This window comes from Tasmannia lanceolata, unplaced genomic scaffold (genome assembly GCF_043159265.1).
Source record: "Tasmannia lanceolata isolate RefF3 unplaced genomic scaffold, GAP_Taslan_0.1 ptg000018l, whole genome shotgun sequence".
Taxonomy (NCBI): domain Eukaryota; kingdom Viridiplantae; phylum Streptophyta; class Magnoliopsida; order Canellales; family Winteraceae; genus Tasmannia; species Tasmannia lanceolata.
The window spans coordinates 56,314,800-56,337,794 of NW_027518695.1; the positions used below are offsets into that span (position 1 = coordinate 56,314,800).

Here is a 22,995-nt window from a genome sequence, read left to right on the forward strand (position 1 = left end):
TTTTTATTATAAAAAACTGTCTATTGGACTCTTCTATTTCCAACAACCACATTTTGAGCTCTACATGTGCCTCGTTGATGTGAAAAGATACATTCATCCGACCCGTGAATACATATCCACCCTATTGTTGTTCAGACCACCTTGATCGGATGATCTTAGCCCATTGACTTATTAGGCCTCCTTTTGGATTTCCCCAAGAGAAATTTAAAGATTGATTTTCACAAGGCTTAATCTTTCAATGATTGTAGGACTTAGGGCTTGAGATTGTGGCTTTGGGTTGCAACCACAAGGTTTGGGTTCAATCCATGCCTATATACCTCGAAGAAAGAAAAAGACTAAAAGATCAAACAATGTTCTAGCTTTTGTTCAAAGATATCAATGCTGCCCACTAGTAAGGAAAGAAAAACAATTCGTATGGATGGAGCTTCAAAAAAATTGGGTAGTGCATCCAAAGGCATTCAAAATAGAATTGCTTATGAAAATTTCATTGTTGATATTAAGAATACTGTAATGCAACAGTCTAGACTTTTTTCTATGCTAAAAAACAAGAACAACATGCTCTTTCATTTCATAAATTCAATCACAGGCTATTCTATGAGTCTCATTTAAGTATAAAACCAATATGACAGTACAAAAAGAATAACAACATACATATTTATATTGCAATCATGAATTGCATACAAACCAATCATAGCTAAGTTTGTAGGGGGAAAACATAACCATACATTATTATCTCCTGGACAGAGGGCTGCAGATACACATAATCTCACATTTTGTACTTTTTCCAACGAGAGAAGGGTGCCGACTAAATTCGCTAACCTGAAATGGAAAGAATAACATGTAAGTTGAATTTATATTACTTTAATTTTAGCTGAAATTGATACATCCCTGATTTGCTGCATAGCTATATTACATAAACATAGAATTTCCAGAGAAACAACTCTATGGAATGTAAAGTCGGAGAAAAAACTACAGTACGACAAGTTCTTCACCTCATGTTCAACTGAAGCAACATCCAAACAAGTGACAAATTCAAACAGTAATGAGTATTTAATGGAACACTAACTGAATATTTAAGAAAGTACCCAATAGAGAAACAACATTAAAATGAATTTAAACACCACCAATCTCTACTCAAAATAAGTTATACACTAGTACACTTGCAATGGCAGTTAGGCTGCTGATAAGAAACTTATTTGGCCCCACTATTATTTAGGGAAGATTAAAACAATATATGGCCTTCTGTACTTTTTCTTGACGTCCTTGATAATATCCAACAAAGGTTGAGCAAATCTATCCGACCAGCAGCAGTTTCACCAATTGATTTGATTGACCACCCAGTGGATGTAGATCTATGGCTTTGTTTATCTGTTTTTCATATAATAGAAGATTGTCATCTCTCCCATGGATGTACGCACCATTTTCAAACCGCATAAAACACTTGTGTTTTCATTATATTAGTTTTTGGGTTCCTTTTGTACGTGAGATAGAATTAGGCCTGTCAGATTTCTTTTTTTTTATGGGCACCTGTCAGATTTCTACAACTCCTATTCATCTAGGGGAACCAAAGCCTCCAATAAAATGATGCAAACTTTAAATTCATACCATCCAATATGCACAATTGAAGATAAATTGGTGGTAGGGCTCAACAGATGAAGAATCCAAAAGGGCTCAACTAGTAAGATTTCTAAGGCCGGACAAAACATGGTTTTGGTGTTGAAAAGCATACTACAGTTGCTCTGTTGCATCTGAAGCATCAGTCTTTCAAAACATGGTTTTGGTGTTGAAATGCATACTACAGTTGCGCTTTAGAATACACACTAGCAAAGCAAAGAAAAATTGTTAACAAAGACGGAGCTTCAAAAAACAATTTTGGCTGTGCATCCAGAGGCATTTTACATAGAATTGGTAATGGAGATTTCATTATTCGCTATTTGAATTTGTGGTAGCTATTAAGAATATTGCAATTCAACTCTCTGGACTTGTTTCTTCTTCTTCTTGTTTTTTTATTCCAAAAAGCGAACCACATATTCTGTCGAAAGACAGTTCATGAGGCTCCTTTAGGAAGTCCTGAAGCTTCAGACCAATATAACAATACAAAAGGAAAGGACAACGTGCTAATGGAAGATGCTGTGTTCTTCACTTATTACATAGACAGCGAAAAATAGTTTGTCAGCATCAAAATGTATGCAGATTTATCTCTGTGCTTGGTAAGAAGGAAATAATGAATTTCATAGTAACCAAGCATAACTTTCTTTGTACGGAGGTGCGTATTGGTTATTACATTCTATACTTACATGATGTTCAAGATCCGTTCCAGACTGCATATTTAGATAATATGCCATTTCTATTGTTCCATGAGAGAATGGTGCCCGTTGAATTTGCTTAACCTGAAATGAAAAGATAAGCATGTAAGTTGACATATATATTACTTGAACTTCACGTTAATTTGGTGCGAATTTGATTTATTGCTTAGATGGAGTACAAAAACATGACAATTTTGAGAGAAATAAAGTCATGGAATGTAAAGTTGTAGAAAAATAACAGGATGAAAATTCTTTTCGCTGTCATGTTCAACTAAAGCAATATCTAAACAAGTAAATAATTCAAACGATAATGGGTATTCACAAAAACGTAACTGAATAATAAAACTGAATGACCTTGTACTCTTAGTTATAATTTGTTGGAAGAGTCTACAGTGAGACAACAACAAAATTTTTGAGTAAAATTTTTGAAAGAGGAGTATGATCTGTGTGGGATTTCCATTTTTTGGAGAGAGATGGATTAGAGTTTTGAAACGAAGATAGAATTGAGAACTATATAGAAGAGGAGGAAGGATCTATGGCTTCAAAGGGTGTAAGAAGGAAAAATGTGCATCTAATAGGAGGTTAAACTAAATCCCTTGTTACGAGAACTTGATCCCTATGCTATGTAATGGTGTAAAATCTTCTATAGTCATGTAAGAGAGAGAGAGAGAGAGAGAGAGAGAGAGAGAGAGATCCTTCATAGGGGATAATAATCTGTTTCTCTTTGTTCTATTAATGAGCTTGACAATGAATTTTCCATGAAAGAATTTACCAAAAAACTGAAATACCATAATACACAGAAATTAACATGCAGGGATAGACAGAGATAGATGACATGTTTGAAATGCTCGCTAGTGCAGAATGTTCAACAAAATCAAACTAAAAAGTGGCTAGATCAAATCCGAATCAAGTCAATGGCGACTTTCTTTCCAAGCAGGGGGAGAATGATGTCATCCAAAGAGATGAATGGAAAGACCACATTCAAGGTAAAAGATAATCTCATTGGATGCCTTTTGATGCAATCTAGTTTTGGTTTTTGGCAAGATGTTCACTTGTGTGGCGTTCTAAAATGGTGACTTGAATGAAAATCCAATGGCGACTTTCTTTCCAAGAGGAGGAGAATGAAGGCATCCAAAGAATAGAAGTCACATGGTTCACAAGGAGGAGGGCATCTTTGCCATTTACCATGATAAAAGTGGACAAAATTAAAAAGAATAAAAGAAAGAGTAGAAAAGGCTTTGTTGAGTTGAGTTGAGTTGAGTTGAAAAGAAAGAGTAGAAAAGGAAGTTAACATAAAAAGGAGGCATATTGGTAAGTCTGCTGTCAGTTGGTATGATTACGGGTGGACTGGAAGTTTCAGGATACAGGCTGTATGGTTTTTTACACTTGTGGGATGTCTCGTCCCCTCTGTTGTATTTACTCTCGGGTGGACTGGAAGTTTCAGGCTACAGGCTGTATGGTTTTTTACACTTGTGGGATGTCTCGTCCCCTCTGTTGTATTTACTCTTACAGCAATAAAAAAAACTGTTACCTTTAAAATAAAAAAAAACATAAAAACAAGGAATTTGAATAGAGAAAACAATGATGGTATATCTACTGTGACCACATATTGCGGGTCCAAATGGTAGTTGTGAGTTGTCAATCGTTGACCTATATGCATTGTAGATTGTTTCTAGGATGAATGCAGTTAGTATTTGAATTTTCCATGCATTGTAGGTTGCATAACTTTACCTTTCATAGTTTGCTACTCCTTGTAAGTTGTTTGAAGTCTTTAATGATAGCCTATATCAGATAAGGGAGTTGGTTCATGTATGGAACTTTTGATTGGTATGACATTTATACTTGTAAGATTGAAAACTAGTAATTTTGATGAATATAGAAATGACAGGCAGCCTTTCTTCCCTTCAACTTCTGGTTGATGTTAAATGATATGTTACCATTAACATTGATATTATCTTTATCTCCTCCACACCCTTCTTTGTGATTTGTACCTATGTTCTATCTATTTGTATTTGGATAGCTTTGAATTTTCATCAAACATGTAATATGAGAAATAGTCATCGCTTGTTTCTCGGAAGTAGGTAAATCAAAATTTAGTAGTTTTTTTTATAGTTTAGAAATTGCTTTTTTTGAGTTTTCTAAGCAAAGAATACTATTAGTTACTTAAGTTTCAATAGTTATAGAGTACCAAGGAGACATTTTTTGGGGTTCATTTAGAAAGTACTATCAGTCGAGGACTAGAAAGTTATGGTGTAGACATTAGAAGAAACTTTTTGTACAGGTACTCTCCACATAATTAATGGTAAGCTTTCAATGGAAAAGTTTATGATTATTCCCTTCAATGGAACTATTTATTCACAAACAATTCATGATTGCTAATTTTAAAGGATCTTTATTATTGCTTCTATGAAAAAGAAAGTTCATGATTTTGGATCTTTTTTTATTTATTGGGAAATTTCTATAGGAATCACTAAAATTTTCTATCTCTCTACTTCATTGTTCCGATTCAAGTTTTTTGCATGGGTAAGCTGGGGTTTGGGGGACCCCTCCAAGGGAATTTATGAAAGAAAAGTATTATAATCGTATATAATGCTCTCCTGATCTATCAATGGATATAGTATGAAAAAGTTCGAGGGGATGATGGGGAGAGGGATGTTCATCCCCTTGGGCAGCATGTTTTTGACAAATAGATCGTTGCAGCATTGGTTTCTCTTCATACATTAAAAAAAATCTTCCAATTCATGTTGTGTTTACTTTTGATTTACGTCAGTTATACATTAATCATGACTACTAGATATGCATGTTCCTAATAACTGTCTGAAGTTTCAGCAATCATATTTTCATATTGGGCTCTGGAGGATTGGCATGAATCAACTGGGATTAATTTTTATACATTAAGGCTGAGATCAATAGACAGATATGGAAAAAGGAACGATCATTCCCTTCCAATGAAGCTTAATTTTTATATTTTGTCATGTAAGATGAACTCTATTTATGAATATGAATGGATCATGCTATAATCCTCCTTCCAAAAGGTAAATTATAGTTTGAACCCAAGGTTCTGATTCTAATAGTAACAGAAATAACAAAATGCAATAAGGATATTCCTGTTGGGTAAGTCGGAGAGTCAACCCCGTGAACCAAAAAGGAGAAGATAGTATGGGCATTTGGAGGTTTGAATAAAGGAATATTTCCTTCTTTATGAAAATTGTTCGATCTCTGCTTCAAGGAAATTTAATCTAGTTTGGATATGGAGTTACTATGATGGAAGAAAGACAATTTTCTCTAGATGTTGCAAGATGACTTGACATTATTGGATAGGGTGGTTGATAGTTCAGGATCAAGAAAAATCCAAAACAACCTTGCATGTGATTTTACAAAAGCAAATTGGTTATTTGACTGAAATCCCTATATTGAACCTTAGTATGGATGCCAATGAAATGAACTCTTCCCAACCAAATTGGCTTGAGAAAATGTTCACTCTATAGAAAGGAAATAATAAGCTTATTCTAACATAATATTGTTTCATAAATAGGCACCCAAAAGGAAATAATTTACAAAGAAGAAGTAAAAGGTTAATTTTTTGTTGTCTACTATATTGTATTAATTCTGAATTCAGAAACCAAAATCCCCCATTTATCCTATTTTTGTACAAGAAATCATGGATACAGTCTTTCGAATCACATTTAGTCCCAACCGAGACTTTTGACGAACCTCGGTGGATGGATAAAGGCCATCCAAAAATGACGGAGAAGGGGAAACATATGGAAACAGGCAGGGATCATTCTTTTTTTTTGGTGTAGGTAAGCTAGGATGTAACCTCCAACTTCTTTATCATTCTTTATTTGGTAGGCCTAAACTAAAAGAGTAGACGAGGATTTGAAAGAAATTGGAGAAAGTTTAGGGCAATAAAAAGCTGCAACTAAGAAAGGTCCAATGGAGCATTTTAAGTTAACATGTATGTGTGTGTGTTTTTAACTCTTTCTTATCTAACAAAAAAGAAGTCAATATGCCAGTGTGTTTGCGTGTCTGTGTTTTTAATTTTTCTTATTTAGCAAAAAAATTCAATGTGTGTGCGTGCGTGTGAGAAAGAGGGAGAGATAGAGACAGAGGTACAGGCAAAAACTCAACTCAACTCAACAAAGCCTTTGTCCCAAACTAGTTGGGGTCGGCTAAAATGAATCCTTTAGAAAAACTTCATGAAGAAGGTGAAAGGAATCTACCCGGCTCTAGTTGGGTTCTTCTACGTGGATCATTTTCTTCCATTCTATCCTATCCAAGGTCATATTCTATGTTATGTTCCTAGCTGTCAAGTCTTTCCTTACTGTTTCTACCCAAGTTGTTTTCGGTCTGCCCCTACCTCTTTTTACTCTATCAATTTGGCACGAGTCACCGCTTCCCACCGGAACATCCAAAGGCCTATATTGGATATGTCCAAACCATCTTAAGCGGTGCTCTCCCATCTTCTCCTCAATTGGTGCCACCCCCACCTTTTTTACGAATGTCTTTATTTTTAATTCTATCTAACCTTGTGTGGCCACACATCCATCTAAGCATTCGCATCTCCGCTACAATCATCTTATGCACATGCTGCTTCTTGGTGGCCTAACATTCTGAGCCGTACAGCATGTACAACATGATTGGCCCCACAACTGTCTTATAAAAATTTCCCCTCAACTTGGTAGGGATTTTACGGTCGCACAGAACGCCTGTGTTTTTAACAGCCTTTCCCAAGCCAGGATAAAGGAGGAGGGTTGGCGTCAGGTTGGCAACCGGCCGTAAAAATTTGCCACTCTTCTATAAATGAGTTCTATGAAATGAGTCCTAAAGAGGTATAGCAAGTTGGAAAATTAATTCAATGTTGATGCTAAGTTCTAATAGAAGTTGGTGTAATAAATGCAAAAGAGAAACCTTTAGACACCACTCCATCTTGTTATAAGCATATGGAATGTAACTATTTGCAAATCAAATCACTAATAAAAAAGATACAAAGAAATGATAACAAGGAACGACCAATGAATAGAAAGCTCAATAAAAATCCATGGTGGCTTGTTTGATATTGATAAAGTTAACTGTGCAAAGATCTTAGTTACACACATTGATCAAATTCTTAATACATACAATTCTTTTCTTCTAGAGAAACTGAAACTAATTGAAAAAGGAGACCAGAGAAAAACGAAACAAATACTGCACCAAGGGACGAAGCCAATAATAAAGGAAAAGAAAAGAAAATCACATAAGAACCAAAGCAGTCTGAACAGGGCTTAAATTCAGCGATGGGTACTCGGTAAATTCATCCCAGTTGGATTTTTTTTGCTACAAAAAAGGTAATAATTTATTGTAGACTACTAGGTAAGTAATTTGAAAATTAATGAAGAAAAATGTAAGAACCACTCTGCTAGCATCATATCAACTAATGTCAAATTTGTTTTTAGAGAAGAAAAATTCAACCCAGACATACAACAAAGAAAAACATTTAACCTACTTTGAATCATGTAAGACAGAATTTTGTAAGGGCATCTAGACTTTCTTTGAGTAGATGTTTTTTCCAGCATCATGTTGTTCCATCCTAATCTATAGGGCTAGAACAAAGAGCATTCTACTAGCATCACATCAACTAATTTGGAATTTGATTTTAGATTAAAATATCTCAGCCTAGACATACTAACAAATAAAGCATCTAAACCTTCTAGTCGGGGTCCCGCCTAACCCCAGCTTACCCATAAAAAAAGTATCTAAACCTGCTTTGAACTATGTAAAACATGATTTTGTTTTGGAACTATAACTTCTTTGAGAAGAGATGCGTTTGCCACTATCATGGTGTTCCATACTATGCTAAAAAAAACTAGATTAGAGAGTTTTCGAATTTTTGTTTCTATTTACTGACTGTAAGTAATAGATGTATGCATTGTATTAAAGCATTCATTTTTTTAATCTCTTTTGAGGTTCTTAAGCATTACTAATTTGAATGTTAGGAATAAAAGAAGTGTAAATGAAAAAGGCTTCTAATATCCACAATACCAAAATGCATGAACAATAATTGTATATCTCGGGATCAACAAATAGCCAAGCCTGATATCCCTAAACATTAGCAGATGGAAGTTGTCTATGGTGACTGACTTAGCACCTCCTAACTTTAAAATACTTATGCATTAGTGAAACTAACTTAATTATGTGTAGGACATATAACCCAAACTTGTGGAGAGTGAAATATTTTCTTCTTTCAAAATTCAATGCAATGAAATGTATCTCTTTTCTCAGAAAATCAGAAAAAAAAAAAAAAATTGAGCCCATACAACATAATGGGCTTAAAATCATTTTTGTCCATTGTTATAAAAAAATGAGAAGAAAAGAGGGGCTGAGATAATAGTAAGTGATTTTTGAGATTTAAAGAGAAAATCAGTATGTTTGGGTTGGAGAAGAAGGTCCTGGAATTTTTGCTTTGTCCTTTTGTTTATATGAACTTGAAATTCCAATAAAATGTGTCTGTGTGTGTGTGAGAGGTACATGCAATATGAAAAATTAACAGAGTTTTGATGCTCAGTTCTAACAGAAGTTGGTATAATAAATTCAAGAGGGAAACCTTTAGAGTTTAGACACGATTTCATCTTCTTATAAGTATAGGGAATGTAATCAATTGCAAATGAAATCATGAATCAAATAACATTTAAAGCAAACCAACACTTAATAAAAAGGAAGAAGATTTGCAGAGTTGAATGCCTAAAATTTCAGCTGCAAGATCAATTAATATGAATGATACCAAGAAATAATGACATGGAACAACCAATGAGTAGTAAGGAAAATAAAAATCCATGGTGGCTGGTTTGACTTTGTTAATTTTAACTATGCACAGATCTCACATTCATACATTGATCAAATTCTCAAGTAATGTATACATATACAAAGATTTTTTTTTCTTTTTTCAAGGATTAGTTGAAACTTATTGAAAAGGGAAAACAAAGAAAAGGACAACAAACACTCCACCTAGGAACAAAAATCAAATGGCCCAAAACAGAGCATAAATTCAATGAAGCATCTATGGTAAATTCATCCTAGTTAGGGTTCCTTTTGCCTCAAACAAGTCCTCTTTTTTTTTGAGAAAATTAGCAATTTCATTCCAAAAGAGCAAAGCATACAATGAAGAGGGGAAAATACGTCTCAAACAAGTCATAATCTATTTTATATTGATGCTCAGTTCTAACAGAAGTTTAGGGAATGTAATCAATTGCAAATGAAATCATCAATCAAATAACATTTAAAGCAAACCAATGCTAAATAAAAAGAAAGAAGATTTGAAGAGTTGCTACAGGATCAATTAATATGAATGATACCATAGAGTTCAAAACAGAGCATAAATTCAATGAAGCATGTAAGGTAAATTCATCCTAGTTAGGGTTCCTTTTGTCTTAAACAAGTCATAATCTACTGTATGGCAAGACTAAGACAAGGAATTTTGAGATATAATGAAAAATTAAAGAACCTGAAAAAAAATCTCTTTATGAGCCTGGAATTCCAGTAAAATTAACTGTTTCCTTTGTTTTGTTTTGAAAGAGAGAAAATGAGGAAATGAAAAGAGATAGAGAGAAATTGAGGTCTACTATTCTTTAAAATAAATAATGGATTGAAATCTATTCATATGATTAATAAAATCCAAGAGCCCTAATTTGGGATTGAACCTCTAGCTCAATGGTTAAGGCTTTCTCATCAACCTGGAGGTCGGAGGTTCAATCCCATCTTACATACCAAAAAATAAATAAAACAAAAGCCAAGAGGAGAGACAGTCGTGTACCTTCTCCAGAGTAGTCTTCAAACCCTCGAGTAATTTATCCATATGATGGGGATGTGTGAGATATTGGGCCAATATTGGCCTCCGTCCTTTTGACATTGTTTCTCTACTTCCGGACAGCCAACAATATCTAATTTCTGAAGCGTGGTGGGCAGCCCTTCCTCCGGCAAGGAAAGGAGTTGAGGACACCAACGAACGGTCAATTCTTTGAGGGAGGTGAGGTTCTTCAACATCCCCTTGGGCAGGGATTTCAGATTATCACACGAATTGATACAGATGGTTTCAAGCGTGGGGCGCAGTAGCATGCTTGGAGAGAATTCGAGTTGTGAACATTGAGAAATATACAAGGTTTGGAGGGATGTAAGGTTTTTAGAAAAGATCTCAACATTATCAACTGAGAGATATGTAAGCATGTCGAGCATTCCCTCTGGAAACTGCTGCAATAGAGGGCACTTTCTAATTGTCATTCTACGGAGGCCGATGATGTTTGGCAATGACTCTAGTTGTGGACAGTTATTAATATATAATTCTTCGAGGGAGGTGAGGTTATTACGCATCTCCTTGGATAGGGATTTGAGATTAGGACAGTTGGAGATCAAGAGAGATGTAAGCGCGGTGGGTAACTCCTCCTCGCCTGCCAATGACTCCAATTGTGGACAATTTCCAATATCCCAATTTTTGAGGGACGTAAGGTTGTTGAAAATCCCCTTGGCCATGGATTTGAGATTAGAACATGAGAATATCTCAAGGGATTGAAGAGTGATGGGCAGTTCCTCCAATGACTCCAATTGTGGACTACTTCTAATCTTCAATTGTTTGAGGGACGTAAGGTTGCTGAAAATCCCCTCTGGCAAGAATGGGCATTGAGTAACCAAGTCCAGATGTTGGAGGGAACTCAGTTTTCCTAGCCCCCTTGTAGGCGTACACTTGAGGCTATCACAACCGTTGGATATATTGAGAGATCTAAGCGTGATGGGAAGGCCCTCCTCATCGTCTCCCAATGACTCGAGTTTAGGACACCCCACAATTTGTAAATATTGGAGAGAAGGAAGGTCATGCAACCCGACCTCCTTTGGCCAAGACACCAACTCATTACAGTCACTGACCTCCAATCTCTCAAGTACGGTTAAGGGTTGAAGAAATCCAGGGGGTAAGGATATCAAGCCTTTAATATAGCGAATTTGTAATGACTTTAGAGTAGTGAGGCAAGGAACCGAGGTCAATACCATCTCATGACAGTCTCGTAATACCAAATTATTAATGGATGGGAGGTGGGGAAATCTCTGTAGCTTAGGACAATTTGATATTTTTAGTGTACCAAGGCATGGCATGTCCCCTTCCCTTGCACCACACCATTCCTCCAAATTCAACATGTTTGCCAGCCCTAACTTCTTCAATGATGGAAAACCCTTAATAACCTTATTGGACCCACCAATAAACTCACCTTCAATATGTTTCAATCCATCCATTCCATTAATCTGGAGCTGCTTGAGGAAAGGTAGCTGCCCAAGGGGTAGAAGCTGTTGGCAATTCAAACATTGAACGAGACTAACAGTGTTCAGATTCGTCAAATTACCGCTCATCATCCACCTGGGGAAACTAACACCACCATATGATAAAATCTTTAGGGTTTTGAGGTTGGAGTGAGGTTCGAGGGCTTCAAGTACCTCCTCATCAACTGCAACACCTCGTGGATTATTATTTCCCCATTCCAACGTCAACGTATCAAGGTACTCTTTCTTCTTCAAATTGGCTTCCTTGCCTTCCTTCCCATCAATCACATTCTCTAAATTTGAAATGTGAAAAGTTCCCCTCAACTCTGTCAAGTTCTTTAACTCCCTTATTCCACATCCACTTTCTTTGCCCACAACAAATGTAGTTAGTGTTTGAAGACTTATTAATTTCCCAAGTTCTGGCGGCGTATGAATCTTACAACCCCTAAAAGCAAGATGCCGTAAGTTAATTAGGTTGCTGGTGGACTTTGGTAGCTCACCAAGTTGCCCGCAATAGCAAAGTTTCAGTGTTTGCAAATTATAGAGGCTAGCTATTGATTCCGGCAAGGTTGCAATATTTGTATGAGAGAGATCGAGGTACCTCAAATATTTTAATTCGTTAATAGAATCTGGCAAATCTCTTACACAAGCATCACCCAAATCTAACACCCGTAAGCATCTCAATTTTAGGAAGAAATCATGAGCAACTTGCTTAGTGAGTGTTTCGCACCTTGGCGGTAGCAGAAATGTGCGCAACCTCTCAGATTCATGAAAGGACTCGAAAATTCCTGAGTGTTCATTGCGTTGCCATACTGATGCATGACGAACCTTTGCAGCGATATTCCAAGAGTCAGCGCTATTCTTTATTCTGAAGTATTCGACACCAGAAACGGATTGCGCAAGGTCATGAATTAAGTCATGCATCTTGTAGCGTGATCCGTAATATTGAAAGAAGGACCTTGACATCAACTCATCAAAATACTCGAAACCTATGTCTTCCAATCGCTTCCTTCCTTCATGTTGGATAAATCCTTCTGCAATCCAAAGTTGGATTAGAGTGTCCTTGTCAAATTCATAATCCTTTGGAAACAGGGAGCAATACACAAAGCATTGTTTCAGACATGCAGGCAAGTGATCGTAGCTAAATTTTAGTATTGGAATAATATCATTTCTCATCTTTGATATTTCCCACATTTCACTTCCAAGGATATTCTTCCACTTGTTCTCATCGGTATTTGAACGTAAGAGACCTCCAAGAGCTTCTATTACCAAAGGCAACCCATTGCACTTTTTCACGATCTTCTTTCCAATTGCTACTAAGTTTGGAGGTACATCTGAGCTTCCCACTATGAATGCCCATCGTGTAAACAAGGACCAGCTGTCATCGTCGTCTAAACAACCCAACTTATAGGCGGGAATTGTGCCCATGATTCTTGAAACCTCTGAACTTCGAGTAGTTATTATAATTCTACTTCCGTTTGCCCCAGAACTGAATGGGGACTGTAGCCTCTGCCAATCATTATCATTGTCATGCCATACATCATCTAGGACGAGTAGAAATCTCTTGCCACTCAATTTTTCCTTGAGGCTAACTTGAAGTGGATCAATTTCGTTAAGATCACAAGAGTTCTTTGTCACTGATTCCATAATTGCTTTTGTTAGTCTACACATATCAAAATCTTCAGAGACGCAGACCCATCCTCGAACTGAAAAATGATCTCCCACCCTTTCATCATTGTAAATAAACTGGGCGAGAGTTGTCTTTCCGAGTCCCCCAATGCCGACAATAGGAATAATAGATATATCCTTGGACGACGATGACGACGACGATGTGGATTCATCCAGTAGCAATTTTACTATCTTCTCTTTATCCTTATCCCGACCGAATATATTTGATTCGTTTATTAAGGAGCTAGTCAGCGATTTCCTTTTTATTTCACGCGGCCTCCCTCCATCTCCTTGTTTGAGATGAAGGTCGTGCCTCTCCTTTGCAATTTTAATTAGTCTCTCCTGAATTTCCTTCATCTTCTGTACTATCGTCTTATCTCGAGACAAAAATGTGATGGAATTAAAAAGAACAGAAAAGAAGTTGTATAGCTGATGCTTCCTCTTTCTGAATTGATTTCCGCCTTCCAATTTTAATCGGAGCACGTCCGTTGCAAACTCTTCCACTACATCATCAGCGTCGTATGCAACATCCTTAAGCTTTCGAAGCCAATCTTTCACTTCATTACTCGTTACTTGCTGTTCTTCAGCATCTTGAAGCACAGCTTGAATTTTGGATAATGTGCTGGAAAGGTTTTCGATCTCCTCATCAATACCCCACATTAATTTAATCTCTTTTATGGATTCCTCCAATTTGCCAACGATTGCATCAACAAGAGGGGATAGTAAGTAATCCGTCATACCTTGTTCTAGTATTGCAGAGACAAACTAACAAATTGTGCTTCAAAAAAAAGCAAGATTAGAACAGTAAGATAAGAACTCAAAACGCCTCTGGTTTTTTTTAGAACAGAGAGCCTCTGCCTCTTGCAGTGGGGGAAAACAAGTAATGAATCATTATTTTCCACAAAGAGCATCACACGATAAAAAAAAACCCACATTAAAAGCGCTGTTTCTAGTTTCTACGTTCTTTTGACGAAAAATGGGTGTATGACAAATTTTACACGGAAAGACGGGCAGTGATAAATTCACCCTCTTTTATGTATGAATTCACCCCGTAATTTTCAAAATGGACGGTGCTCCCCACACCATAGGATGATCCAAACCGTCCATTTGATGGGCCAAAACGTAAATAGATTGTGCCAAAAAAAAAAATCATTACCATAAGATGATTCTAACCCTCCGATCTAAAGAGGAACTCAAATTGTGAAAAATTCTATAGATCGGACAGTTGGGATCATCCTATGGAAATGATTTTTGGGGCACAACCTATTTACGTGTGGCCCATCAAATGGACGGTTTGGATCATCCTACGGTATGGGCTGTACCTTCCATTTTGAAAAAATTGGGGTGAATTCATACATAGAGGGGGTGAATTTATCACCGCCCGAAAAGAAAAGTTAGTTGATTGTGAGGCAAGACCAAAAAGAAAAAGATGCAATAATTCATCTGTGAGATGATCTGAAACGTTGGCTTGATTGACCTTGCTCTGGATCTCCTATATATATGCCCCAAAAATCATACAAATCTTTCCATCTTGACATCACATAGCATGGCCCATCAAATGGATATATCAGATTAGTTAATGATAGGACACATATTGCCAAAATATATAATTTATGGGATCATACAAGTGGTCCATCTCAAATCGTTAGTATAGCACCAGTCGGGAGATTTTTACTAATCAAATGAGGCCCATTTAAGCACTAGTTAATGTCATCAAACAATAGTTCAGAAAAGCAAAATTTACTTGTGCCATTCACGTGCTCAAGCCAACGAGCACCACACATTAGAAAAAAGCTAAGGTGGAGGGCTTAGTTGAAGAAAGATAAAAAAATCTTAGTACGAGTTTCATACCGGGCAACAAGAAATAACTAGGCAAAACTTGGATCAATACTGGAATCAAATGGAGAAGCTCCAAAAACAAGATTAGAACTCTAAGATTATAGCTTCTCTACAACATGATAGTTTACACTCGTTTTTTTTTCTTCAAATCAATCATGTTTAGAGCTTTCCAGGAAAAGCTAAGTCGTTGATTTTTCAGGCCTTAATCTTACTGTATGGCATGAGACCATGACCATAGTACCTATAGCCTCGTGGCTTCAGATAATAGAAGCAAGTCCTCATATGTGACCTGATTTTGATTATAATATTAATCTTGATAGTTTATGTATCCAAAGTCTACAAGGGCAGTTGGGACATACGGAAGAGCTTTTAAATATCAGAAAAAACCAAAAAAAATTCAATGCTTACCAAACATGTCCTAAATTTCCATGCCTACCAAACATGTCCTAAATTTTCAAACAAAGCAATGAAGATTTCAAATTTTACAAAACAAAATCATGGAAAATGAGTATCCAAAGTCTACAAGGGCAGTTGGGACATACGGAAAAGCTTTTAATGTAATCTCTTGTATGATTGAATCCATCAATTTGGCAACGATTGTATCAACAAGAGAAGACAGTAATAGATCTGCCATACTTTCTTCCTGTATTGGAGAGAAAAACCAAAGAAAGCAGCAATGAACTAACAAATTGTGCTTCCAAAAAAGCAAGATTAGATCACTATGAACTCAAAACACCTCTGTTTTTTAGCACAGAGAGCCTCTTGCAGTGGGGAAAAACAAGTAATGGATCATTCTTTTGACGTAAAATGGGTGTAAAACAAATTTTTTTTTGATGAGTAAAACAAATTTTACACAGGAAGAAAAGTAAGGAGAAAAAGATGCAATAATTCATATTTGAGAGGTTATGTGGCAAGCAAGGAGCACCACACAAAGGAAAAAAAATCTAGCTACATCGCCTACACGTTCTTATCATGGTCAGAAGATTAGAAAATTAAGAAATAATGACCAACAATCGGATATAGATTGATCTGAATCGTTGGGCCTTGCTTTGGATCTCCTCTACATGCCCCAAAATTCATACAAATCTTTCCCCAAAAGTCATACAAATCTTTCCATCTTGACCTCACATAGACTTGTCAACAATAGCAAGATCCATCAAATTCATACTAGTCGTCCATCTCGAATCGATAGTAAAGCAAGAGTGGACAGATTTTTACCAATCAAATGGGGCCCATTTGAGCACTAGTTAATGTCATCGTTCCCTGTGGCCGATAAGGAGAATCAAACAATAGCAGCCCACTTTAAAAAAGCAAAGTTTGATTGTGGCCAACACTGCATTTAAAGTCAAAGATGCAATAATTCATCTACCCCACTCAAGTGCTCAAGCCAACGGGCACCACAGGTTAGAAAATCAATTATATTTAGGTCTCTCCAAGAAAAGCTAAGTAGTTGATTTTTTAGGACTTAATCTTAATGTTTGGCATGAGCATAGTTTTAACTTTTAACCGAAATTTTGGAAACTTCGAAAAAAAAAAAAAATTTATAAAAAAAATATATAATGAAATTTCGGTCGAATTTCCTAAACGATTAATTTATTTATTTTTTTTGCCGAAGTTCGGCAAAAATTTCAGTTTCAACGAAGGCCAAAACTAGTACCGAAACCGAAATTTAAATCCATAGGCATGAGACCATGACCATTGGCCTAGCCTCATGGCCCTTTAGATCGAAGGTCTAGATAGTAGATGCAAGTCCAAATATGTGACCTGATTTTGATGAGAAGTTTGATCTTGATTGTTTATGTATCCAAAGTCTGCAAGGGCAGTTAGGACATACGGAAAAGCTCATAAATATCATAAAAGAAAAACAATAAACCAATCCAAGGAACAATTTTCCATGCTTACCAAACAAGTTCTAAATTTTCCTCAAAAACAAAGAAATATTCAAATTTGCAAAATTTATGGAAAAAGAGTTAGCCAGTCTTTAGAGAACTTATTTTCGAGGGTACAATCGAGAAAGGTGCAGTCAATTCTGTATTTCTGTGGATGTATGGGTCATCTTTGTCTATGGATTGTGGCACAATAGGACGGGAAGCTGGCCCCATTGTGACTAGTCGATCATGCCCAATTAACTTAGCTTAGTTTTCCAGGCTATGATGATCACACGTGACCATCCAGGTGTCATGTTTCAACGTAGAATCAATCAAATGCTATTTTCTCACGAACCCATTTAGTTTTTTTTAATTACCTGTGTCTTGGTAGAGTAGTGGTCAAGTGATCTCCTCGTAAAATAGGAAAGAAGTCTCTGTTTGGTTGCGCAAAAGCCTGGCTTTTGTAGCTGCCAGTTTTACTTGAGTTTTGGGTGCCACATCATCAATATGCTATGTTTGGTTGGCATTAGACGAATGAATCCTCCTTGTGTAGTGACATGTCACCCATGTCTTCTACAGTTATACTAACAAAATACAAGCAAAGGACTGCAAAAATGTGATTTTTTTGCTTGGATTTTTTTGAGAATGATGTTCTCTCTCTCTCTCTTACTTTTTTCTCTATCTATATATTGGTAATGATGCCTCCTACCAGTACTCTACTTGGTTGACAAGCAAAAACTACCTACCAATATTCCACGAGGTAAGTTCCAGGTAATTACTTGCAACCAAACATAGCCCTTCTTTTACACTTGAAAAGTGGTGTGTACTTACAGTCATGGCCGACAAGGAGCATCACACTATAGTAACCGACTTAATAAAAAGCAAGCTTCATTGTGCCCACACTACATAAAAGACAAAGAAGCGATAAGTATTCTTCCTGATTTACGTGTTCTAGCCATCGAGGCACCACACATTAGAAAAAAGTATAGATCGATCGAGAAGCTCCAAAACAAGATTAGAACTCTAAGGCTCAATTTTGTATTTTGAGAACCGATTGTGAGTCCAAAACTGATTAGTGGACTCAAATTTATGTTTAATTTTTAGTCCATTAATTAGTTTTGGACCCACAATCAGTACTCAAACTCCAACACAAACATGGCATAAGATAACCGCGAAGCTGACATTAGAAATGTATTGAGAGATGCAAAATCTGCAATAACTAATTAATTCAACTTATAAGACTCAAAGTAGCGAGATGATAAATTTGTACCCCCCTAGGATAATTCGCACCCGTCTACTATAAATTAACATAAAAAAGCGTAAAAAAGAAGGTTATGTGCAAGACTTTTAATGCTCTTTGACATCGATTCCCGTTAAAGGGGTGTGAATTATCCAAGAGGGGTGCAAAATTATCATCGCCCTTCAAAGTATTTGGAAATATTGACAAGGATGAAGATACATTCATCAATGGAGGTTCCAAGTGAGCACCACATGTGTTCATCTGATAGGATCCGTCAATCCGACCCCACCTTGATCAAATGACTTTAGCCTCTTCGTTCCATTGGGCCTCATTTAGACTGTTTGTTTTAGATTTTGAGAATTGATTTGAGTCCGAAAAGTGATTATTGGACTGAGAATGGAGTTAAAATTTTAGTTCGATGATTAATTTTGGACTCGGTCAATTCTCAAAATCCAAAACTAAAGGTGCCTAAACTATTGATTTCATAGGACTTAATCTTAAGGAAAAGATGTGTAGTTTGCAAACCTAGAGTTAAGAGAAAGAAATTGCTAGACGGTGTCTCTTAGGCTCTTTTTTAATTTGCAATGTTCATATGATAGGATCCATTGATCCGACCAACCAAAAAATTGTTGATTGGGATGTTTGTTCAGCGTGAGGCTAGGACCGCGTATGCGGTCAACTAGACATATCGTTTAGGTTCACATAGTGGCAGCCGAGAGCACAAGAGTCATTTGGCACCTCTTCCAGAAAAAAATCATAGAACCCGTGCCCTAATAGGAAACCTAGCTCACGGCGAGGATATGTATAGAAACCGACTTCTTAGGCAAGTCGGTCAATCACAAGGACTCCATTAAAGCTAATTTTTCCAAACTACCAGGGACTAGTCTCTCAAAGGGGGACCAAACTCCAAAGTATGCATCACACAACCACACCATTTGTTTCTCTTCAAGCTCTCCCTGCTTTAGCATTTAATTTAAACTGTTTGGTATTCCATTCTGACTTGAGCATCAGAGCGTGCTCCTGTGTCCAAACACCGGGCCCTTTAATGAATTCTCAGTGATCGCAAGTCATCCTAAACAGCGAAGCTCATCTACAACGCTCAACCTAGGCTCAAGTCCAGATTTCAGCATCAACCGACACCAATAGATAGATTGTTTTGATCACCGAATGGTTGGACCACCCACTTTTAATATACCTTTGCTGCCGGTGTTTTTCCTTGAAAAAAATCTACTCGTAAAATATCACATTTTAAGGTTTCTTTGCATTTTTTTTCCCTGAGACAACTTGCAAACCGTACATTAGAGAGTTTCTATATGATGCACAGACAAACCATTTAAAGAAAAATTATGAGCAGGTGAAGTGGAACCCGTTCAATGATCCAAATAATTTATTTGTTAGGCCTAGTTACGATGGAGCATGTATCAAAATCTACTCACGCCGAAAAATTCTCATACTCCAATGGAGTTGTTAGTGGGCAGTGAAAAAACAAAGAAGCAACAAATTAGGTTCTCGCATGGGAAGGTTAGAATCGCCATGAGAGTTGATTTTGTTGCATGGCCTAGCCATAACAAGGGCCAGATCCCATCCAGAGTAGGCCCCTCACAGTTTATAAATCGGGGTGTGTCAATCGATGCATTGACATATATATGCAACGACGTACCTTTGATATGGATACATTGATGAAGGTGTTAAAAAATATGTCGTTACACATATCATTGTCAATCTAATATATTGCATTTATATCAGACCCTTCAACTTATGTATTTGGGATTTACAAAACGATAAAAAAATGTATTATATATTTGAGATGCACTTCTACTTACAATAGGTTTCACATATTGACCCTAGTTTACTTTCATGTAGCCTTTACAAGTAAGCCTAATTCACCATCTCATTTGACCGTTCACAAGTAGGCTGCACTAATACGGTCATATAGACTCACAAGTAAAGCCCTATTATACTATCATGTGAGCCCGCAAGTAAAACTTTATACATTTTAAGTTTCATACACTAATTTGTTTATCTAGACAAATTTGACATCAGGTTTCTTCATTTTCAGTCTTCGTTCATGGACTACCAGACTCATCATCCCGGCTATTCAACGAGCAGCTATAAGAGATGATGTATTCTCTCAGGTTATGGGAGAGGAGAGACATGGCCGAGTATGGAGCCCTATAGAGTGATAGAGAAAGACTACAGAAGCTCAAAAGACAAATGAGATAGAATAGCAGCGCACATTGATGCAAGAACAATGGGCAAACATTCTGTTGAATTTTAGGGGTAACAATCTGTAGACACCCCATTTTGACCGTGCCCTTCACCTTCCAATTTTATGCAAAACCCCATCAAATGAATGAATTAGGGTCCCAAACTTCACCCTAAGCTAGGTTAGAGTCTCATCTAGGTCCCTGTAAAATTTTGTCAGAATCCGAGCGCGTTTGCCTAGCGATCGAGCCGAGGCGGTGTCGTAGTGTAAACCAGAAAAGGGGGTGAATTTATCCTGAAGGGGGGCGAATTTATCCTGGAAAGGACGCGGCCTGGGGCAGAAAAGACACGATTGCTTCGTGCGCCCATCAAAATTTTGCGCGAACCGCGCGCCTATCAAAATGGTAGTGCCAATATCCGCACCAGCCTTTGCCTATAAATAACAGTTTAATCTTCATTTCTCAAAGAGGATTAGGTTTTTTCTAATCTAAATCAGAGAGAGAGAGAGAGAGAGAGAGAGAGAGAGAGAAAGAGAGAGAGAGAGAGAGAGAGAGATTTTACAACTCTCGGTCATCTTCTCCGATTGAGCTCCGACCTGGCTCCGGTCAAGTTCCAGCCGGTCATTGGCGATCTCCGATCAACTTTACCTGCATCATCTTCTTCTTTTACCTTAACCTGATCCTTTCTATATTCAGCTATTGATTCAACTTTCTAAAAACCCTCAAATCTCAGATTTGTCTATGATCTCTTTTCCCTAGCTAATTTTAGCATTTTTTTTTTAGAATCATCATTTTGTGTTTGAATTGGAGTATAAGAATAAGTTGAGAGGAGATAGAGAGGTTGAGATTGAGAAATTTGCAGAGAGGGAAGAAGATAAAGAGGCAATTGTGTTGAAAGCATTGCTACTACTTCGTTAGCTTGGATCAGACAAAGCAAGGAATATAGCTCAGATTTGAAATTTGAGTTCGAGAGAGAGATCGGAAATACAGAGAGAGATTTGAGAGGGCTTTGAGAAAGAAAAATCAGATTTAATATAGAGATCTGAGCAAAAGAGACAGTGCTTGAGGGAGATCTTGGAAGAATGAGATCTGAGAGCTTGTTCATGCTCGGAAGCAAAATCCTCTTCTATTGACGACTTCATTGAAGGAGATTGTAATCTGAAGTTCATTCACCTCTTCTAAAAAGTGCAGTCACAAACATTTGGTGACAATTTGAAATTTCATGAGATCTGGAGTTTAAGATTTGAAGAAAGAAAACGTAAAGAGAAGCTTTGATCATTATCAATTGTCTCAGCTGCAGTGAATTCATGTTAGCTCCGATCACATTCCGTTTGGATAAGATCATTAACGGATCAAGAAAGCATTTCCATCAAGTATTTTTTAATTCAGAGTGTGAATATGTGAGTGATGTTTGAGTCATTTTTTGAAATTCATCTTCATCAGGTTAATGAGGCCTTTTCAGGCTTCATAAGCTTTATCTTTGATTTTTGCATTCTATTGTTCAGATAACTACATCATTTCATCTGTTCCTTTTTGCAATTCATAAATAGAATTTGATTCCATACATCAAAATTTAGTTGTGGGCTTAATACGATAATGGAGAACAGAACTCAAAGCCAAACCGTGTCGAAACTATTACTAAAGTAATATAAGTGAGTAATGTATGTCCTGAAGTGAAAACTTATCAGATAAACAAGATACCAAAACATTTCAGGTTTTTTTTTTTTTAAGATTATGATGTGCATAAGTTGATATTTAAATAAACAATATGACATGATGTTTAACTGTGTAAATCATAAGACATGGGTTTTTTAAAACTAATTCAAAAGGATCAAATATGAATAAGAGTAGGAGCCACGAGAGAATAATTCAGTCGAAAGTATTGCACCAATGACTTATTTGATTACATAAAACTGCTCAAGATGATAACTGAAATGCATATATTAGGGCTCAACAAATGCTAAAAATTGTCTGAGAAAAGAACTTCATCGATTAGTGCATGCTAGTATGCTACTACTGTTTTGCCCTAACCATTACATTAGCATTTAACCAAAGGATGACTGAACTACTATTAAATTCAGATATGTATAAAAGCATACAGATTTCACAGGATAATACAATCACCTTCAACTAACCATTCATCACTCATAAATGAGCCACAAAAGCTCTTAACTTAACGCAATATAAATGACCTACAAAAGCTCACGCTTTAACACAATGAACATGAACTACATGAACTCTTAATTCAACACAATAACAATGAACTACACTGATTTTCAGTTCAGCTTAACACAATGGGAATCGACTACACTGCCTTTTATAGTTCAGCACAATGACATTTTCTACACTGATTTTCAGATTATTTCAACACAATGGGAATAGAATACACTACTTTCTATTTCGGCGCAATGACATTTTCCACACTAATTTTCAGATTATTTCAGCATAATGGGAATAGACTACACTGCTTTCTATTTCGGCACACATTTTCTACACTAATTTTCAGATTATTTCAGCAGAATGGGAAAAAAATTGTATTGAAATGACTAAAGCAAAATCAAACCAGCAGATTTCTTAAGTAAAAGCTCCAA

The 22,995-nt window shown here is 36.6% G+C and overlaps 1 protein-coding gene across 1 annotated transcript; it reads right to left on the reverse strand.

The window, feature by feature from the left end:
* Positions 1 to 623: 623 nt before the first annotated feature.
* LOC143851493 (putative disease resistance protein RGA3) lies at positions 624 to 14,117 on the reverse strand. Its single transcript, XM_077360951.1, has 3 exons — positions 12,316 to 14,117; positions 2,298 to 2,390; positions 624 to 819 (listed from the first exon to the last, which is right to left on the reverse strand). The coding sequence occupies exons 1-2, from the start codon at positions 13,989 to 13,991 to the stop codon at positions 2,348 to 2,350; spliced, it is 1,719 nt and encodes a 572-aa protein (XP_077217066.1). The 5' UTR covers positions 13,992 to 14,117; the 3' UTR covers positions 624 to 819; positions 2,298 to 2,347.
* Between the last annotated feature and the right edge of the window lie 8,878 nt (positions 14,118 to 22,995).